The sequence below is a fragment of the Ovis aries genome, chromosome 1 (genome assembly GCF_016772045.2).
Source record: "Ovis aries strain OAR_USU_Benz2616 breed Rambouillet chromosome 1, ARS-UI_Ramb_v3.0, whole genome shotgun sequence".
Classification (NCBI taxonomy): domain Eukaryota; kingdom Metazoa; phylum Chordata; class Mammalia; order Artiodactyla; family Bovidae; genus Ovis; species Ovis aries.
Genome location: NC_056054.1, coordinates 187,240,738 through 187,261,591, shown reverse-complemented (window position 1 = coordinate 187,261,591; position 20,854 = coordinate 187,240,738). Strand labels below are relative to the sequence as shown.

The 20,854-nt window shown below is 39.6% G+C and overlaps 2 protein-coding genes across 5 annotated transcripts in view; both read right to left on the bottom strand.

Annotated features, from left to right (window-relative positions):
* Window positions 1-20,854, bottom strand: part of LOC101111847 (solute carrier family 15 member 2) — a 66,719-nt gene that overhangs the window by 45,477 nt on the left and 388 nt on the right. For 2 of the 3 annotated variants that reach the window (XM_042232040.2, XM_027956302.3), the window contains exon 1: window positions 2,964-3,455. The exons of the other annotated variant lie outside the window; for it this stretch is intronic. The gene's annotated coding sequence lies outside the window, so the exon portion shown is untranslated. Of the gene's footprint in view, window positions 1-2,963; window positions 3,456-20,854 lie in introns of those variants that run through there. 3 annotated transcript variants of the gene reach the window in all.
* Window positions 18,875-20,854, bottom strand: part of SLC15A2 (solute carrier family 15 member 2) — a 42,588-nt gene continuing 40,608 nt past the window's right edge. For both annotated transcript variants that reach the window (XM_004002966.6, XM_060418518.1), the window contains one exon: window positions 18,875-20,812. In XM_004002966.6, coding sequence (XP_004003015.2) covers window positions 20,636-20,812 — 177 coding nt within the window. In that variant the 3' untranslated portion in view covers window positions 18,875-20,635. The remainder of the gene's footprint in view (window positions 20,813-20,854) is intronic.

Sequence of the window (20,854 nt, the reverse complement as noted above, 5' to 3'; positions counted from 1 at the left end):
GTTGTTACATAGTTGAATACAAAAGTTGAAATTAATATATTATTTTTGTGTATTTTGTTCATTACAGAGCTTAAACATATATATATATTTTAAAAAATAGAAAAAAGGTTCTTTTTCAATCTCCCTGAGGAAAATGTATCTTTATGAATAGTACTGATAATTAAAAAATAATAAATATTTTTGGTTTTCAGAAGGCAAAATGTACCTTTAAAAAAAATAAATAAACCAACTCCCCTTGCTTCTGTGAAACTCTATAGTTTCTATCTCTCACTCTGAGTCCTTAGGTGAGAATCATATGGGAAATGAAGATGTCATCAAGGAAAATGACTAGTTTTATTTTAATCAATCTAGAAAGGCTCTGTCTCCTTCAAGAAGAATAAAACTAAGTACAGAAAAACCTTTCTAATGTCTTCACAGGACTAAAAGTATATTCAAACATCTGAGTTTATTTGGGTTATTATTGTTTTGTTTATTTTCATTCTTGTAACTGGATCATAGATACTCTGATTCTGAAGACACAATTCCAGCATTTTGAGAACTTTTATAAATTGGTACATTCTCTGAAGCACCAGCAAAGATCTTTTAGAAGGCTTTTTCTTATTCACTTAATTTGGGGCTTATGCCCTTAGAATACATACCCAAGTTTCATGAAAACAGATTTTTAAAGAAATTTGTATAATCTTAAATCTTATAATTATAAAAATTAATATCAATACTAAGGCTATTGAATACCTGAGAAAGAAGAGCAAAGGTAAGGGAAGTTATTATTTGAGAGAAAGGTGTGGTGAAACCAGGTAAGAACTATATCATACTGTTGGAAAATGGGTCTCAAGGAAAGAAACTACATAGCTAGCACTAGCTATCTCGGTGTGGTAAGTCTTGGACTACAAAGTGTGGTAAGGAAGGGTCAGTGTTGAAGATCTGTTTGCAAATATCTCCTTTATTTATTCCAGCAACTGGATATTAATTTTGCTTAATAAAAAACCCTTTCATAAAATGTAAACATGCCCTTAGAGAGTTAAATCTATAGGTCTTTATATCTTCACTGTGAGTTGCTGTAATTAGATTGTGTACAACTTAAGTAAACTTTTGGAGAATGCGAGTTTTAATTAAAGCGAGGAACACTTCAGAGCAAAAGCCATAAAGATCTCTAAACAGTCTAAGGATAAAACAATTGAGAAAGGTGGTATGATGACACACTAAGGAAAGGCAGTGCTAGTAAGAGGGAGTGAAAAAAATACCTACTTCACAGTTTTGCCACAGAAAAATAAAAAGTTATGCTTCAATAATTTCCATTTCCGTCCCTTTCTATAATTCTATGAGGGCTATTGTGCAAAGAATGAATGTTTTGCATACCAAATCATAATATATTACATTTTCCTTCCTGGAATCTACAACATCTAACTATTAAAGCAAAAGTTCTATTTCCTACCTCAACAACATAAAAGAGAAAAGTGTATCAAAACTAGTTCCAGAGGACAAAAGAGTTTTCTAATAAATTAACAGTGCACCCTTCAATACTGTGATCATCAGTATTTGATAAATGACTCAATGAAATCAGGGGCCCAAAAGAGATACAGATATTAGAATGATCCAGAATCTTTCCCCAGAAATACACTAAATAAGAACTCCCATCAGTCAGAGACACCAAAAGTGAAGACAGGAAAGAATATTTCCCTACCAACCTAAAGGCATTCTCCTTCCCGTTTCCCTTTGCCCCCCATCCACTTGTCAACTTACTACAGTTGTTCTTTGAGTAACACGCAGCATGGGTCTGAGATTCACCGGTCTATTTATATGTGGAATTTCCCCCCACTAAATAGAGTACCTGTATTTTCATCCTGTGGTGGTGGTTTAGTCGCTAAGTCGTGTCCGACTCTTTGCGACCACATGGACTGTAGCCCACCAGGCTCCTCTGTCCATGGGATTTTTTCAGGCAACAATACTGGAGTGGATTGCCATTTCCTTCTCCAGGGGATCTTCCCAGCCCAGGAATCGAATCCAGGTCTCCTGCATTACAGGCAGATTCTTTACCGACTGAGCTATGAGGGAAGTCCATAAGTAAAGTCACTCAGTCGGGTCCGACTCTTTGTGACCCCGTGGACTGCAGCCCACCAGGCTCCTCAGTCCATGGGATTCTCCAGGCAAGAATACTGGAGTGGGTTGCCATTTCCTTCTCCAATATTTACATCCTATACATCTTTAAATTAATGAAGTATGAGGAGAAGTATGTGTTCCATTAGAGGTCACACACATGGAATCAAAACACTAGAGTTTGAGTCTGATTCTACCCAACTGCTTCCGCTTCTGGACCTCGGGTGAGTCGTGTATCGACTCCCTGGTTTTTGAGGCAGAGACAGCAATAAGTGGATTTTCCACTGCGCGAGATCGACACCCCTAACCCCTGCGTGGTTCAAGGGTCAACTGTACCTTCCTTTCCACCTCTGAATCGGCCACCAGTCAGCTCTGACTCCATCCATAGTCGCCTCTGCAGACCTACCCCACATAGCGACGCTTTCTACTGCTGTCGTGCTTAGTCCCTCAGTCGTGTCCAACTCTTTGCGACCCCAAGGACTGTAGTCCGCCAGGCTTCTCTGTCCATGGGGATTCTCTAGGCAAGAATACTGGAGTGGGTTGCCATTTCCTCCTCCAGGGATCTTCCCAACCTAGGGATGGAACCCAGGTCTCCCGCTTTGCAGGCCGATTCCTTACTGTCTCAGCCACCAGGGAAGCCCTGCTAGTCTCCCTTAAATCACTCCACTCAGAATTACCCACACCTGCGGCTTCCATCTGCCTGTTTCCACCGGCCCCCTAGCACTTTACGGCTAAAGCAGGGGGTTGCACAGCGCACCCCATTCTCCCACAGAATAAGAGGATCTGTTCGAACACGACTTGGAGAGAGTTGTGCTTCTGCACCCCCAAAACCAGAACTCCTCCCTTTCCCCTCGGGAGTCCTCACTCACAGCGCACAGTGTGGAAGGCGCAACGCGGTTGCTTCTCAAAACTGCCCCCTAACTTGAGAACTCGCTCGCGGCTGTCAATATGCGAAGGTCCAGCTGCTCCATTCATCCTTCTCCTGTGGCTCTGACTTTGCCTCGGCCGTTAGCGCCCACTGCTGCTGCTGCTGCTAAGTCGCTTCAGTCGTGTCCGGCTCTGTGCGACCCCATAGACGGCAGCCCACCCGGCTCTCCCGTCCCTGGGATTCTCCAGGCAAGAATACTGGAGTGGGTTGCCATTTCCTTCTCCAATACATGAAAGTGAAAGTGAAGTCGTGTCCGACTCCTAGCGATCCCGTGGATTGCAGCCTACCAGGCTCCTCCATCCATGGGACCTTCCCGGCAAGAGTACTGGAGTGGGTTGCCACTGCCTTCTCCGTCCAGTTGCCAATTCAGCTTGAACCAGCTGCGCTTGATGCTGCGGAGTGCAGCCACTACGGACTCCGCCCCGCGCCAGCCGAGCGCCGTCCCACTGGGCGCTGATTCGCTTCCTGAGGAAGGGCGCCCCGCCCCTTGCCCGGGAGGCTCCCGGTCCCTGCGCCAACTTCACCCGTTGCGACGCACGCAGCCCCCGGGAGGCCACGCCTCTGAGGTAACGTGCTGGGAGCCAAGTTCTTTGGTGCAGCGTTGCGAGGCGGGAATGAGGTATGAGGTAACCGACTTCAAGTGGGGTCTGGGAAGGAGGAGGCCCTGGGATACCCGGAGGGCAGGACCACAGGCTTCTGGACCAAGCAGCCCGGCTTTTAGGAGCTTTTTGAAGGAGAACTGGCCTTTTTGAGGCAATGTGATGTGGAAACTGAGGAGGGGGAGGGCCGGAGCCTGGGCGTGAAGCCTGATGTCCGAAGCCAAAGCCGAGTCTAGAATCCGGAGTAAGGGAGCCGGTGGTCTCAGAGCGCAGTCTATGGACCTGACTGGAAGCGACCCTGTTACCTCAGCAGTTGTTATTTGGATGGGGGGAGGGATTGAAGTGGGGAAGGGGGTGTTAAGAAATGTGAATAAAAAAGGTTCAGAGTTAGGATCTGAAGATGCTTAGGATCAGTTGCAGCTAGATTACATTGGGCTGCCTGCCGCCTTCATTTCTTTCCTTCACAGAGATCCTTGGCGGCATTAAGGACACGGCCTCTTAGAAAAGATTCTCAGTAGATCAAGGTCAGAGCGTGTGGCAGGGTAGTAGCATTAATCATTGAAAAATAATTGTCTTTTTTTCCCCCTGTCAGAAATTCATGACTTTAAGGGTAAAGAAGAGAGATGTGCTATAGTAGAGAAGAAACACAAAAGAAAGTTTTAAAAGCCTTAACAGTGGTGGCTTTTAAAGGTGATAGTGTAATCAGAAAACTTCCTTATTTATCTGCTATCTTCGCCAAATTTTTCATTTATTGTTCCTGGCAGGTAGATGAATGTGGCTCCCTCAGCCTATCTGCTTCTCTAAATTCTGCTTTTTAAAAGTATACTTAGATTGTTTCCTGTGGTATTAAGCACTCAGGTTCTGGAGCCAGAATCTTTGAAACTTTATCCTCATACTCTACAGTGTGACTTGTACAAACCAAAGTTTAGTATGCTCATCATTAAAATTGGGGGGGGGGGGGAAATAGTACTTATACTTTACAATTGTTGAGAGATTAAATGAGTTAGTGAAGAAGTGAAAGTTGCTCAGTCGTTTCTGACTCTTTGCGACCCAAAGGACTCTTCGAGCTCACCAGGCTCCTATGTCCATGGAGTTCTCCAGACAAGAGTGGGTAGTCATTCCCTTCTCCAGGGGATCTTCCTGACCCAGGGATCAAACCTGTGTCTCCTGCTTTGCAGGCAGATTCTTTACCCGCTGGACCACCAGAGAAGCCCAGATGAGTTAGTACAAGAAAGCATTTAAAATAGTTTGTGCTATAAATAAAAGCTCTGAAAGGTTATTATTTTTGAGACTTTAGTGTCATGCAACATTAAAAGCCATCTTTGGTGGCTGCTTTCTTTTCTAAGTCTTGAATTATTTTATGAGGTAGGAATTATGATTTTGTTCACAGGTAAGAAGACTTGTTCATGGAAGCCTAGTCCTCTGACTCTCTGGTCATTATTCTTATCTATTTGGCATTTAACATATATATGCATATTTTATTTTACCTATGTGTATATATGGGTGTGTGTGGACACTTTATTTCCTAACCAGAATGTGAGCGGGGAATCTGTACTATAATAAAATCCTAGAATTTTACATCTAACATAGAGCCCTAGTCATGTTTGGTGACGATGATGATGTTTCAGTGATGTTTTATCATGGTAGCCAGAGGGCAGGAACAGTGTTTTAAGCCGACTTTACTTTAAAAAGGCTTTCAACCTTTTAAAATCTGAGGTTTCCATTTTATAACAAGGAGAAAAGTAGAGCGTCAAGAAATTGAGGTTTTGGAATACCCAAGTTTGTGCATTTAATCATTCTTTCAACCTGTATAAATAATAAGTACATACCACATTCCAAGCACAAGTCTAACCTCTGGGAATATAGCAGTGAACCAAAGAGATAAGAAGGCAGCCACCAGGAATGTTATGAGTTTTGCCCTTGTGAAGCTTACCTTCTAATGTGAATTTTCTCTAAACATATATTTAAATGAACAATATTGTTTTAGCCCAGGAAGAAACAAATTAATTAAATAAAATTCTAAATATATTGAAGTGATATTTCAGGTTGCTTCTCTTGTATCCATTCATGATAAATTACGTTAGGAATTTATGACAGCTTTGTGCATTTGTTCTTTTTTCACCAATCTGTAACCATATCTCACTTTAAAACTTCCTATCATATACTATTCAGAAAAATAACATATGTATTGAAGATAAGCTGTAAGTAAATGAAGATATAAGTAAAATAAAATCACAAAAAGAGTATAAAAATTTAGGAGATTATATTTTAGCTCTTAGGGTAGGGAGGACCTTTCTAAGCATGGCAGAAGTCATAGAGGGAAAGATTGTTATGCTTGACTACATAAAAGTCACAAAAGTATGGTAAAACCATAGAGAAGATATTATGGCCTAAACTGAAAACTTGTTAAAATGTATATATATGTACACACATCCATGCATCCATGCATACATCTATGTTGTTTAGTTGCCAAGTCATGTCCAACTCCTCGCAACCCCATGGACTGCAGCACATCAGGCCTCCCTAACCCTCATCATCTCCCGGAGTTTGCCCAAGTTCATGTCCATTGAATCAATGATGCCATCCAATCATCTCATCCTCTATCTCCCTGTTCCTCTTCTGTCTTCACTCTTTCCCAGCGACAGGGTCTTTTCCACTGAGTCGGCTGTTCGCATCAGGTGCCAGAGTATTGGAGTTTCGCTTCAGTTTCAGCATCAGTCCTTCCAGTGGGTATTCAGGGTGCATTTCCTTTAGTATTGACTGGTTTGATCTTCTTGCTGTCTAAGGGACTCTCAAGAGTCATGTGTATATATATGTACACACACACACACATATTTTATATGTAAGAATAGAAAAACACCTATGCCAGAATTTTGTAGTGACTTAAAGGTAAATTTTCTTCACCAGTCTCAGAGGCCATGAATTTATGGGTGGCATTATCTAATGGGCTTTTAAAAGAAAGTAATAAGTATAGGAGTGGAGCACTATCCTTTGAGGTTAGAGCAATGAAGATTACATGCCCTTTCTTTCAGTGAAACTGGCCAAGGTAGTTTATTGGATTAAAGGGATTCTTTTGATCTAATGTGACACATTTCTTTTTTGATTATAGTTATATTTGTTCATGTCTATTTAAACGCCTATTAACCATACGCTAGAATAATAGGAAGAAAATACTTTCATTATTATGAAGAGTAACTATAGCAATCAACTTTTTGCTGTGTTACTTTTATACCACAGTTATATTCAGAACATGGATAAAATTAATGGCCTTTATACAACTTTCCCCTAAAATTACATAGCTAGTAAAAGAATTATGAATGTAATCCATTTCTTATTTCCTATTGTGACACACACTCTCATCTAGAATAATTTTTCATCCTACTTTCCAGAAGTAAAGAAGCAGATAAATTGTCATTTATTTATCAGATAAATACTAATTGAACATTTACTGTGTGTCAGCACTATTTTAGACACTGAGTATGTAGTGGAAAGCTAAATAACATGGTCTCTCCCCTCATGCAGTCATAGAGTAGAAGCTGAAAATTTTTCTTTATAAACATATTCCAACTAATAAATGAAAAGGGTATGATAGAATAGTGCTATTTTGCAACATTTAGTAAATTCTCCATCACTGTAAACATATCAAAAGGAGAGTCAGCTAGATATTAAGTACTTTATCATAATGGCTCATCATAACCTCACATATTACATGTATATGCCAAAAATTCAAGCAAGAATCATTTTGACCCTGGATCACCAACTACCAATTTGTAGAAACTCAGAAGAACATTAAACTCCACCCCATGAATGAAGTTAGCAAAGCTAGACTATGGGAAGTTCATAGGACAATTGACATAGTTTCATCAACCAATAAATTGCGAAGGGGAGAAAAGGTAGAGTAGAAATCCATAGATGAAAAGAAATTTAAAAGGTAACCAATTATAATTTGTGACTTTTATTTGGATCTCAATTCAAATAAAGTTTTAAAAGTTCAAAAAAATTGGAAATGGGAGCACTGACTAGATGTTTATAAAATCAGGGAATCATGATTATTTAGGTTAGATCATGGCTATATTCTAATTTTTAAAAATCTACATATAATCTTTTGGGAATATACTTTGAAATGTTAAAATGTCAAAAAATCAAAAGCTATTCTGGTCTTTAATAACTGTAGAGTAAAATGATGCACTTTTCTTGGGATGGTGTCATGGGCAGAGTTCTTAGTGTTCATTTTAAGATCTGATACATCAAGACAGGAACTAGTCTGGTGTTCATACTTCTTTTCATTATCTCAAACATATTTCACAATTCTTGACACACATAAAGATTTACATTTCAGATGAGACATTAAGACAGTTTGACAGCACAAGAGTAATTTCTTACCTTGACTAGCAGGTAAATTGTGCTGAGAAATTGTAGGTAAGATAGAGCATAGTCAGGTTTTGTATTTATGAAGACCTCATCTGAACCTCAATTAGTAAATACAACTGTTCTTTAGATTCTTAGGTCCTAAATATACTATACTCTCTAGATTCTTTTATCAGAATAAAAAGTGATTTACAACATAGTGTCTGAATAAAGAAAGTACTTTTAGGACCTTTTATTGATCTTGTTTAGTTTCCTTTTAAATTAACAGCAATGCCCTTCCTAAGTTCAGTTCAGTCGCTCAAGTCTTGTCTGACTCTGTGACCCCATGAATCGCAGCACACCAGGCCTCCCTGTCCATCACCAACTCTTGGAGTTCACCCAGACTCACATCCATTGAGTCGGTGATGCCATCCAGCCATCTCATCCTCTATCGTCCCCTTCTCCTCCTGCCCTCAATCCCTCCCAGCATCAGAGTCTTTTCCAGTGAGTCAACTCTTGGCATGAGGTGGCCAAAGTACTGGAGTTTCAGCTTTAGCATCATTCCTTCCAAAGAAATCCCAGGGCTGATCTCCTTCAGAATGGACTGGTTGGATCTCTTTGCAATCCATGGGACTCTCAAGAGTCTTCTCCAACACCACAGCTCAAAAGCATCAATTCTTCGGTGCTCAGCTTTCTTCACAGTCCAACTCTCGCATCCATACATGACCACTGGAAAAACCATAGCCTTGACTAGATGGACCTTCGCTGGCAAAGTAATGTCTCTGCTTTTGAATATGCTATCTAGGTTGGTCATAACTTTTCTTCCAAGGAGTAAGCGTCTTTTAATTTCATGGCTGCAGTCACCATCTGCAGTGATTTTAGAGCCCCCCAAAATAAAGTCTGACACTCTTTCCCATCTATTTCCCATGAAGTGATGGGCCCAGATGCCATGATCTTCGTTTTCTGAATGTTGAGCTTTAAGCCAACTTTTCACTCTCCACTTTGACTTTCATTGGAGAGGCTCAAATTTTGGTTTATATATTTCAACACTTAGAGATGAGATATATTATTCTATCTGTATTTAAGTAAGTATTATTTTATCAAAGTTTATAATCTGCTTTACAATAATCATTCTCATAATTAGTGAGCTTCTCCATTCCTGAGTTCTTTGTTTTTATTCATCATTTCTTATCTGGATTTCATCATCACACAGCTTTTGCAAGAGGTTCTCTATCAAACAGGCAGTCTTCCTTACATTTATGAAAGCTATCAGTGGTCTTAAAAATTTAACCATATTTTGGTATAATTTTTTCTTTAGAATATGTTAGCAACTGCTCCATTATCCTCTGCTATTGAGTGTTTCTGTGGAAAAGCATGACAATCTTGGGTTTCTGTTTTTCCTCTTCTCAGTAGATCACTGGTTCTTAATTTATGGTCCCTGGATCAGCAGCATTAACATCACATGGGAATATATTAAAATACAAATTCAGGCCCTGTTTTATAGCTACTGAATTGGGAACTTGGTGTATAAAATCCAGTAATCTGTTATAACAAATCATCCAAGTTTAGGAAGTAATTAAATTATTTCCTTTTTCTGCCTTAATACTTGAAAATTTCTTACCTTGAAATTCAATAGCCTAATCGAAGGTAACTTAGAATTGAAAGGTATCAAAATTTCCTGGATTCATCTTTCAGTATGTACTCTGGCTGGTCACAAATACCTAGTAAACAAATTAATCACTTGGCTTTTATGACTGGATGGTCATATATCTCAAGATAGTTTTAATTTATGCCTGTTATCCCAATATGTTTATTACTAGTGTCCACTCTTACTCTCAAAACTGTCCTAGTTTGAATGATAGATGATTATTTGTGGTCAGTGAGACCAATAGTTTGCAAAATACCTATGACTGATAAAGATGCTGTATGAATTTGTGAAAGCCCTGATAGGAGATTCAGAGTAGAGGCTCATAGGGGTTTTGAGCAAAATCGTGCTTATTTTGAAAAGTAATTATCCTCATTTTGACTTGCTAGTGGGCTGTGGTAGAGACTGAATCCTCATTTGACTGTAGAACACCAGCTGCCCCACATGAATTGAGTGTTGATCTACCAAGCCATAGAGTCAGGTATGCCCAGTAACACTCCTGAATCATGTGCTATATTTGAGACTGGGCTTGAGCAAGTGTAAATTGGATAAGCAGGTAGCTCTCACTCCTGGTGTGCTACTCCCATTGCATTGCCATCCTGCCCTCACTCTATGCTTAAGCCACATGGAGTGTTCTCCAGGGCCAGTTAATTGAAGAATAAAAAAATCTGAGCCTGATTTATACACAGGTTTGCATGAAAGCTAGAGATGACTTCTGCAATGCTGCAGGCCCACCAAAGAGTAGCCCTTCAGTAAAAGAATAGGAAATTCCATCCAATGGACAGAATTTTAAATAGGACATCTCATTGCTCCTTTTGCCCACAGGAAAGCTGGCCTATGGAGCAGCTCTTATACTAAAGCAAGGACGGGGCAAATGACTTGGCAGGATAGTCAGGGACATGAACAAGATACTGATGACTGGTATCAATTTGGTGTGTTGAAGGAGGTATGTAAAGGGATTTCTCAGAATGAACTCAGATTGTGAGATAGGTCCTATGTAAATGCTCACCAAAAAGCCTTTACTTCAGAGAAACTTTGTTTACCTAGGTAAGCAATGATGACCCTCCTTATTTCAGATCTAGGAAACCTGTGATCAGTTATTCAGCACCAAGAATTCCTATGGGTCAAACTGTTATGATTACACATGCCAGCCCTTCTGCCTATTAAAATAAGCAGGGCGGATTTTTTTTCTGGTAATTTGATGCTCTGTATCATCTATGCCACTACATGCTGTCATCATCCTTATTTAAATCATAGAATCTATTTCAATATCAGTATTTTCCACCTTTATCTATGATCTATAGAAGACAGCCACTGTGGTGTGTTTCAAATATGTTGGCATTACCTTCATTAATGTATTTCTCAATGTTCTTATGACAACCAGGTCCTCGGGGTAGGGATAACTGAGAGGGTAATACATAACAAATCCACTCTGGCATTTTCATCTCCCTAAATCTTTCTATTCCTTCCTCTGTTGTGGATTCCTGGCATCTCAACTCAGCCTAAGTGAGAGGTAGATGTAATTCTCAATCTAAAAAATGATAAAATAATTAGAACTCTACCAACTGCTTTTGATAGTACATTGAATGCAGAATCTCTGGTAAGTGCACCTATATAATAATTTTTGGGCTTCCCTGATAGCTCAGTTGGTAAAGAATCTGCCTGTAATGGAGGAGACTCTGGTTCGATTCCTGGGTTGGGAAGATCTTCTGGAGAAGGGTTAGGCTACCCCCTCCAGTATTCTTGGACTTCCCTTGTGGCTCAGCTGGTAAAGAATTCACCTGCAATGTGGGAAACCTGGGTTCAATCCCTGGGTTGGGAAAATCCCCTGGAGAAGGGAAAGGCTACCCACTCAAGTATATATTTTTAGCCTAATTGAAATTCTTTCCCCCTATTTCTAGTGTAATACCCTCATAATTCAGTTCCATGTATATTCCACCAGGGTTTCGCTGATAAGCAATAGTGGAATTTGATAACTCTTCTGGCATGCAAGGCTCTTGCTCCCAAAACTGACTGGGTAGTTGGCACCACAAGCATTTTAGGATCTGCCTCTCACTGAAGATGTGGAGGCAGTAAAGGAGAGCTGGGCAGGGAATGAGCTGGCCTCACTTTCCTGGTAATCACCTCAAGTGGGGTCATTTCAGGATCTTCAAGCAAGGCTGGCACCATCAGTCAAGGGTGAAGGGACTAGACTTCTGGCAGCAGAGCTCATTGGTATCTGCAGTTAACAGATTCCTGGAGCCATCTGAATTCTCCTAGAATGACCATTCCAATTCCTGTGTTCCTGATATCCTGTTCTCTTTTCATTCTCACTTTTCCCTGGATGTCTGTCCTCTTTTCTGTTCTTGTCTCTTTCTATTGCTCTTTTTGTTTCACTTCTAAGTTGTGTGTCCTCATGCTTGAACTTTTCTCTCTGTATCTGCTCACCTGTCCTCTCAGTTGACCACATTCTTTTACAGGATTCTAATCTTTCCCCTGTGTAATTTTTGCTCACACAAAAGTTGCCATACTGCCACCACCACTGACCCCTTAAAGCCTACACATCATTCAGTTTGAATGTCCTACACCACCTGACTCTGAACCTTTGTCTCCATTCTAAATTGAGAGATTTTGATGAGCCCTGCTTGGGCAATATTCACCCTTGGTCCAAACTCCAAGGATAGTAGAGTCACTTATTACCCAGGGCTTTCCTTCTTTTGGTTTGTTGTTGGTCAGGTTCTCTAAGAGAGAGGTTTGGGCATGGAGAATCTTGTGGAGAATGTAAAGGAAATATAAGATATGATCCTAGTCTTTAGTGAACTTAATATCAAAGACTCAGAGCCTGCTGGGCCTCATTAATAGAATTCTGGCTCCTTTTGAGTTTCTGTAATTGAATATTGCAGAGAATATAGTTGAAGTTAGCCCAACGCAGGTTTACACCAACAAGGTTCTGACTTATTGAAGACCTGAACTTTCTTACAGATTAAAACTTAACATAGTGATTGTAGTATTTATGGAGTACTTTGTGTATCCTCAATGCTTTGCATACATTTTGTTTTAGTCTCTTCACTGAGAAACTCTATTGACAGTTATTATGACCATTTACTTTAGTCTCTGGCATATTAAGAAACCTTGCAAAATACCCACAGTAGTAAATAGAGATTCAAAGTAGTGTTTACTAATCTTGAGTCCAAGTTTTTTGTAGTACAAAGCTGTCTCCCTAACCAGAGCAATAAGAAATTTACCTTTAGTTAGAACTAAATCCATTTCAAGTCCTGGCACCTCTAAGGGCACTACAGCAATGCAGAAACCTGATGTGTTAACAGCAAATGTTCTGGTTTTCTTTGGTATGGCATAACCTAGGAAGGAGTACTCAATCCACCACTCAAGCTACATGTTGCAACACAAGCTATGTACCACCATACAGGACTCCTAATTTCTCAGGAATTGCACAAGACCTTATAAACCCTTCCTAGATGCCAAGCATTAATCTCACTGTTACTAAGACCTCTAGTATAGACTGTTGAAGAAAGGAAAGGTCCAAAAAGGACAATCACATTGTATTTGAGTTTTTAGAAAGTAAACTCACAGGAATCCCTAGGTTTTCTTTTCTTTCCTATATATCTCAGCCAGGGTCCTGGAGAACCTACAGACTGGAACCACCAATGATGCAGCCAAAAAAGACCTCCATAATGAGTGTTCACACAGCAAAGGAACTAGAAAAAGACCAAGAGAGCAGAATAGAAAATGTTTTTTGCAATACCAACCCTACTGCAGCCAAACACCTCCATTATGGTGTCTATGGGACTGAGTAGGGAGTTAAACTTTGATCCCTGAACCGATGCTGGAATGTGATTCTTTTCACTAGCATGTGTTCACAAGGTCAGTGGTAGCAAGCACTATTCTAATTCCACTACTGCTAGGGTAGTGTCAGTATGACCAAGCAAGGAGCTGAGAGCTTCCACCCCTATAAGCTAGGCAGCAAAAGGAAGTGGTTCAAGCTAATACAAGTCAGCACTTTTTTTCCCTTTTGCCCTTGTGTTGGAAAGCCCAGAGGTTTGCTGAACTTATTCCTCTACCAGGCAGCAAAGAGATGGAATGAAGTGGGCATATTGGCTGTCCACTTTCTCCATTCTTACCATCTTTCCATCCCTCGTTTGAGTAGAGCTCATCCGAGAACTGAAGTTCAACACCCACCCAGTAAAAGAGGTGAAAGGGGTGGTGTTAGTGGCACTCTAGTCTCCCCTCTGCTGTCATGGGGCCCAGAAGGGAGCTGAACCTTAAACCCAGCAGCAATGAGATAGTACTCATTGGTATCATAGGAGCCAGGGTTGTCATAGGACCATTGGGGAGCCGAAAATCCACCCCCCACCTGGCCTGAGCAGTACACCTAAATAAGGTGAATTCTTGTCAAAAAAGAAAAAGATTAAGTAGCATGCAGAGTCTAACAACAAAAATGTACAAGATATAATTGAAAATAACTCACCAACCTAAGAACCAGGAAAATCACAACTTTAAGGAGAAAAGACAATTAGCAAATGCCAACAATAAGGATCACAATATACTGTGGAAAATTCTGAAAGAGATGGGAATACAGACCACCTGACCTGCCTCTTGAGAAACCTATATGCACGTCAGGAAGCAACAGTTAGAACTGGACATGGAACAACAGACTGGCTCCAAATAGGAAAAGGAGTACGTCAAGGCTGTATATTGTCACTCTGCTTATTTAACTTCTATGCAGAGTACATTATGAGAAACACTGGGCTGGAAGAAGCACAAGCTGGAATCAAGATTGCCAGGAGAAATATCAATAACCTCAGATATGCAGATGACACCACCCTTATGGCAGAAAGTGAAGAAGAACTAAAGAGCCTCTTGATGAAAGTGAAAGAAGAGAGTGAAAAAGTTGGCTTAAAGCTCAACATTCAGAAAACGAACATCATGGCATCCAGTCCCATCACTTCATGGCAAATAGATGGGGAAATAATGGAAACAGTGGCTGACTTTATTTTTCTGGGCTCCAAAATCACTGCAGATGGTGATTGCAGCCATGAAATTAAAAGACATTTGCTCCTTCGAAGGAAAGTTATGACCAACCTAGATAGAGTATTAAAAAACAGAGACATTACTTTGCCAATAAAGGTCTAGTCAAGGCTATGGTTTTTCCAGTGGTCATGTATGGATGTGAGAGTTGGACTGTGAAGAAAGCTGAGCACCATTGATGCTTTTTGAACTGTGTTGTTGGAGAAGACTCTTGAGAGTCCCTTGGACTGCAAGGAGATCCAACCAGTCCATCCTAAAGGAGATCAGTCCTAGGTGTTCATTGGAAGGACTGATATTGAAGCTGAAACTCCAATACTTCGCATCCATCTGATGCGAAGAGCTGACTCATTTGAAAAGACCCTGATGCTGGGAGGGATTGGGGGCAGGAGGAGAAGGGGATGACAGAGGATGAGATGGCTGGATGGCATCACTGACACATGGACATGGGTTTGGGTAGACTCTGGGAGTTGGTGATGGACAGGGAGGCCTGGCATGCTGCGGTTCATTGGGTCACAAAAAGTGACCTCAGTCCCTCGGACACGACTGAGCAACTGAACTGAACTGAACAATGAGATGATTCAGATGTTGGAATTATCTGACAATGACTGTAAAACAGCAGTTGTAAAAATATTTTAACTAGCAATTACACATATTCTTTAAACAAATGATAAAGTAGAAACCATCCGCAAAGAAATAAAACTATAAAAGAGAAATTATGAAACTGAAAATTACAGTAAATGACACAAAACTGACTAGATGTGCTCAACAGTAGACTAGAGATGACAGAGTAAAGAATCAGTAAACTGAAAAACAGATTCATCTTAGCTATCCTGTCAACAACAGCAAATGAACAGAGACTCAGGGGCATATGAGACAAGAAAAAAAAAGATCTAACGTTTATGTCATGAGAGACCCAGAAGCAGAGGAGAAAGAGAGTAGGGCTGAAAAATTATTGAAAGAAATAGTCAAAGGATGAAAACTTTTCAAGTTCGATAAAAGACACTAATCTACAGATTCAAAAAGACTAGGGAATCATAAAAAGGATAAACTAAAAGAAAAAATTCAAGCCATGACACATCATTAACCAAACCTCAAAAAGCCAGAAAAAAGAAAAAGAAAAAAAACAAATCTTGAAAGCAGTTGCAGAGAAAATGACACATTGTCTATAATGGAAAAATGATTCAAATGACAGCAGATATTTTTGACATGTTAAGTTGGTTATGCAAAGTGATTCTACCCAGGCTGTGCAGCTCAAACTCATGACTGCAGCATCTGCACCCTAAATAGCAATTTTTTTTAAACCTGAAACCAAACATAAAGTAGTACAACATCCTCGAAGTGCTGAAAAAAAACTGTTAATCTTACATCTATATATAGGGAAAATATACTTCAGGAATGAAGAGCAAATAAAGGCATTCTTAAATGAAGAAAAACTAAGAAAATCTGTCACCAGCAGACTCACCAGTAATGAACGACTCAGAAGTTCTGTAAACAGAGAGGAAATGATGACCAAAGGAAGCTTTAAGATATAGTTGAGTTTGAGGATGACTGAGTTACCCCAGCTAAAATAAAATGGAGATCTTTGGCACTTTAAAAAGGTGTCAAAGAATTGGTGTTAATGTTTATGTCTATGGATATAGAAGACTCCAACATATTATATACTCTACAGCCTTATCTCCCACTACTTCTATGCACACACACTGCTCCACACAAATTAGGCTACTCATCATCTTCCCAATGTTGTGTTTTCCTGCCTCTTAACCTCTGCTTGTGTTGGAATCTTGCTACCTGGAGTGCTCTCTTATCCCTCACTTCCATGTCCAAATTCTAGTCACCTTCAAAGTGAAGCCTAAAACGATATCTGTTCCATGAATCCTTCCTCAATTCCTGTGGCCAGAAGTAAACTTTCCTTATGAATTTTTGTAACATTTTGTAATTTCCTTGGCATAGGTGACATTCTGTCTTCAGTAAACAGGACTGAAATAATGCACATGAAAAGTAAATTGCTAAACAAATGAGATTTATTACACTAGTTTTTATTTACATGATAGCTATTTATGTATATGCCTTCTCTTCCTTCTGCAGGCTCCTTAAGATTAAGGACTCTATTCCCATTTAGTTTGCCCATAGCTTCTGATATAATGTCTCTCAGGTTAAAAAAAAAAAAAAAAAAAGGTCCATTACATTGAATTAAACCATGGAAGCAAAAGGATTCAGGAAAACATACATAGAAATTAGCAGAACCCAAGTTTCCATGTGCTTCCTTTAGGTAAAAAAAAATTCGTTTTTCATTTTAGTTTTATCTAATTGTAATGAAGAATGTATAATTAAATCACACTCTCCTCATTTTCCTTTTACTTCATAAATCACCCATTCTCATAATTTTCTGGATCCTCCTCTTCTAGATCTCTAATGTTGTAAAACTCCAGGAGTACTCCTTGAAGCCCTTCTGTATAACATTTATTATAACATTCGCTATGACATTTAGGCTATCTCCTCCCATGGCATGCCTTTAAATACCATCTATATGCTGATGACTTTCAAGTTTACATACCCAGCCCCAGTTGGATACCCTATTGGGATCAGAAGTTCAACATGCCACAAAACTCTTGGTTACTTAATACCCCAAATCAGTTTTTACTCTAGTCTTCCCTAGTCTCAGAAAATTGCACCAATATTCATCCTCATTACTTGAGCCTTCAAATCTGACAGAATTTCTTTCTTTCAAATCATGTACGTAGACCATACTCAATTCATGTCTGTCCTTCCTTAATGATAAATTCCAAGTCAAACCACTTCTTTCCACCTCCACTGCTACCACCTTGTCCAAATAACAATCATGTTTTACTTAGATTCTCTTTGTTTCCACTATTTCCTACTTATAGACAATTCTGTACTTAGCAACCAGTGAACTGAGAGAGTCAGATTATGTCACTCCCATGTTCTGAACCTCCAATGGTTTCACATGGGACTTAGAATACCATCATAATGTCTTACCATGGCCACAAAGCCCCACATGATCTGATCCCTAGCTTCCTGGGACGGCATCCTCTACCTGTTCATACTTGACTGACTAACTCAAGTCCTGTTGTACTGTCCATATTGCTCTTCTTCAATACTCATGACTTCCTCAGGCCCCATGCAGTCTCTAAGACAGCCAGTCAAGATAAGTGAGGTAAGCTTGCACACAGGTATAGCAGATTACTCATCTTTTTTTTTCTAACACCTAGATGAATGGAATAAGTGAAACTCAAAAATGAATTTTAAAAACTCTAAGTTTTTGAGTTTTAAAGAACATGTGTTCAAAATGTAAACCTATATTGTAATATAGTTGCCTAAAACATCTAATGTTACCTAAGGCTGCATAAAACAGAAGTGTATTGTTGGGAAAAAGGCAGGTTCTAGTTCTTATGGTCCAACCTCTTCTGGAATGTTGTACATATTTGGCTTCAGATAACACATATTAAGAGGGATTCTTGTCTACCATTGAATTTCAAGCAAAGGATATTTTTCAGAATTGGAAAAACAGTTGTGAAAGGACTGAACTAGGCTCTATGAAGAGCCATGAAATAAACTAAAAATCTTCAGTTTGATGAATACTTAATGACTGATATAATGTCTCTCAGGTTAAAAAAAAAAAAGTCCATTACATTGAATTAAACCATGGAAGCAAAAGGATTCAGGAAAACTTACATAGAAATTAGCAGATTGGAAAAGACTCTGATGCTGGGAGGGATTGGGGGCAGGAGGAGAAGGGGACGACCCAGGATGAGATGGCTGGATGGCATCACTGACTCGACAGACATGAGTCTGAGTGAACTCCGGGAGTTGGTGATAGACAGCGAGGCCTGGCGTGCTGCGATTCACGGGGTCACAAAGAGTCGGACACGACGGAGCGACTGAACTGAACTGAAGTTTCCATGTGCTTAATGAATACTTAATGAAGGTGACATGAAAATTCTCCCCAAATAGCAAAAAGTCTGCTGCATAAAAGAGGGGTTTATGCTTATTCTTGTTAGCTATAAAGGAAAGAACCAATGGTAAGGGGTTTCAAAGAAAAAGCTTTTAGTTCAGCATAAGGAAGAATTACCTGCCAGTTTTTCCCAAGTCCGTGTTCTGCAGAACACTATACCATGTGAGGCTAAATGAGGTGTTTTATGTCTTTACTGAAGCATTTCTCAGAATCTTTAATATGCAAGTCTTAAGAAGAGGATAGAATATGCTTCATTTCCAAAATTTATTTAACCATGGAAACTTTTATTCAGAGAGCACTGTTAATATCTTTTGAGACAGTAGTTCATAGAATAGGTGGAATTAAAGCTGCTTCAAAAATGAACAGATTATCTTCTGAAGAAGCACAATCAAGTTCACATTAAGGTATCTGTCGAAAATGGATAGTGTTGCTTTCACTTCTGTACTTCTGAAAACTTAGTAACTGAAACTAGAGTATTAAAGCCTGGGAAACTGGAGCAACTTTCTTTGTTATGTTTACAGTGTGACTGACTCAAAACAGTTCTAGATGAGAATAATGAAGCAAAACCAATGGAAATGTTTGAACTTTTCCCCCAGCAATACACAGTAGAGTCATGATACTCCCATGTCTGTCCAGAGTCATTCATTGTGTGTAAGGTAATATTTCTCAGCTTTTTTCACCAGCACAGCAACAAACAAACAAAACCCTGTCATGTTCTACCACTCTAACCCCCAGATTTTGTTAGAATCCTGATATGCGACCATGCTCTTCATTGAGCACTGCCATTTTAGAAGCTCAAACGTAGAGTGTTAAGATAACATTAAAAAAAATAAACAAGTCATTTAAAATTTGTCAAAACAGTAAAAGTTATCAAAACAGATCCACTGCTTTGAGGCCAAAGGAAGTACTAATAAAATGGAAGTGAAAGTGAAAGTCACTCAGTTGTGTCCAACTCTTTGCGACCCCATGGACTGTACAGTTCATGGAATTCTCCAGGCCAGAATACTGGAGTGGGTAGTCTTTACCTTCTCAAGGGGATCTTCCAGGGATTGAACCCAGGTCTCCCACATTGCAGGCAGATTCTTTACCAGCTGAGCCAAATACTGTTGTCATTAAATACTTGTTGCAATAAGCAAGACAATGTGATAATAAGAAAAACCTTGCCTAACAACACTGAAAAGACAGAGTTGGAAAGTTATAATTAGTGTCTTCTATACAGTTGTCCACAGAACGGTATGATCTAGGGCTGAAACAATGTAGTCCCTACAAAGAGTGTACATAAGAAGACTGGCTCATTAGAACTTCCACAGTTTATACTTGTTCTGTTTTCCAGAACCATGTTTATTCTCTTTAATTTGGTTTCCAAGGATGTATTAGTACTGAGAAAGTGTATTTGGGTTAGTAGATAAAAGACTAATTATCAGAAAGATGTATCTCCTATTTGTTAGTAAAATTTAATTTTTCTCCTACTATCTGTACTGAAAAATTTGCTAAGGTCTTATCAGACCTAGATAGCTGACAAAGCAGGTCCTGGACCAGATCACACCAGACATACCAATTCTTGGAAGTCCTTGTAAACAGTACAATTACACTGCTAATGAAGAAGATTAAAATGCCATTTCTCTGTTAATTCTGCAATTTTGCCCCTGAATCAGCACTTCAGAGAGTGGGACAATCAGTTCTAAATAGCAGATAAAGAATTCCTACATAATTTTGATAACCACAGAGACCAATCTCAATTATACATTTGTGTTTTTGGAGACAGCAGGTCAGCTTCAGCAATGCTACGTATTGTTTACTGAGTTCACTGACAGATGGGAAGACATAGAGTTTCAGGGGCCTTCCTGTAATGCACTGAAAAACCTAGTCCTGGAGCTGCCTCTATCATGGAAGAAAAGTAGAGGCAATCAACTCGGATATGATGCTATTTCTCTTCTAACCAAACTGGAGTTAAAAATGCTTGAAGATGGTGATGGCCAAGACCAGAATCAGGAACTGAGGTCTGGTCAGAGTCCAGGGAGCCATTAGACCTTTGTCTTCTTGGTTTCCAGGTTGATCATGTTTCCTTGGATTTGGGGGGTCTGCTTATCAGCTGACCCCTGAACATCCCCTGGCTTTAAAGGAACATAGTAGTAGCCCATGATGGAGAAGATCAGGCAGACCACCAGCAAGAGGCAGGAAAACAAAATGAATTCAGCCCACTGTAGGAAGAAATACATACAAGAGAAAAATATGGAGAACCT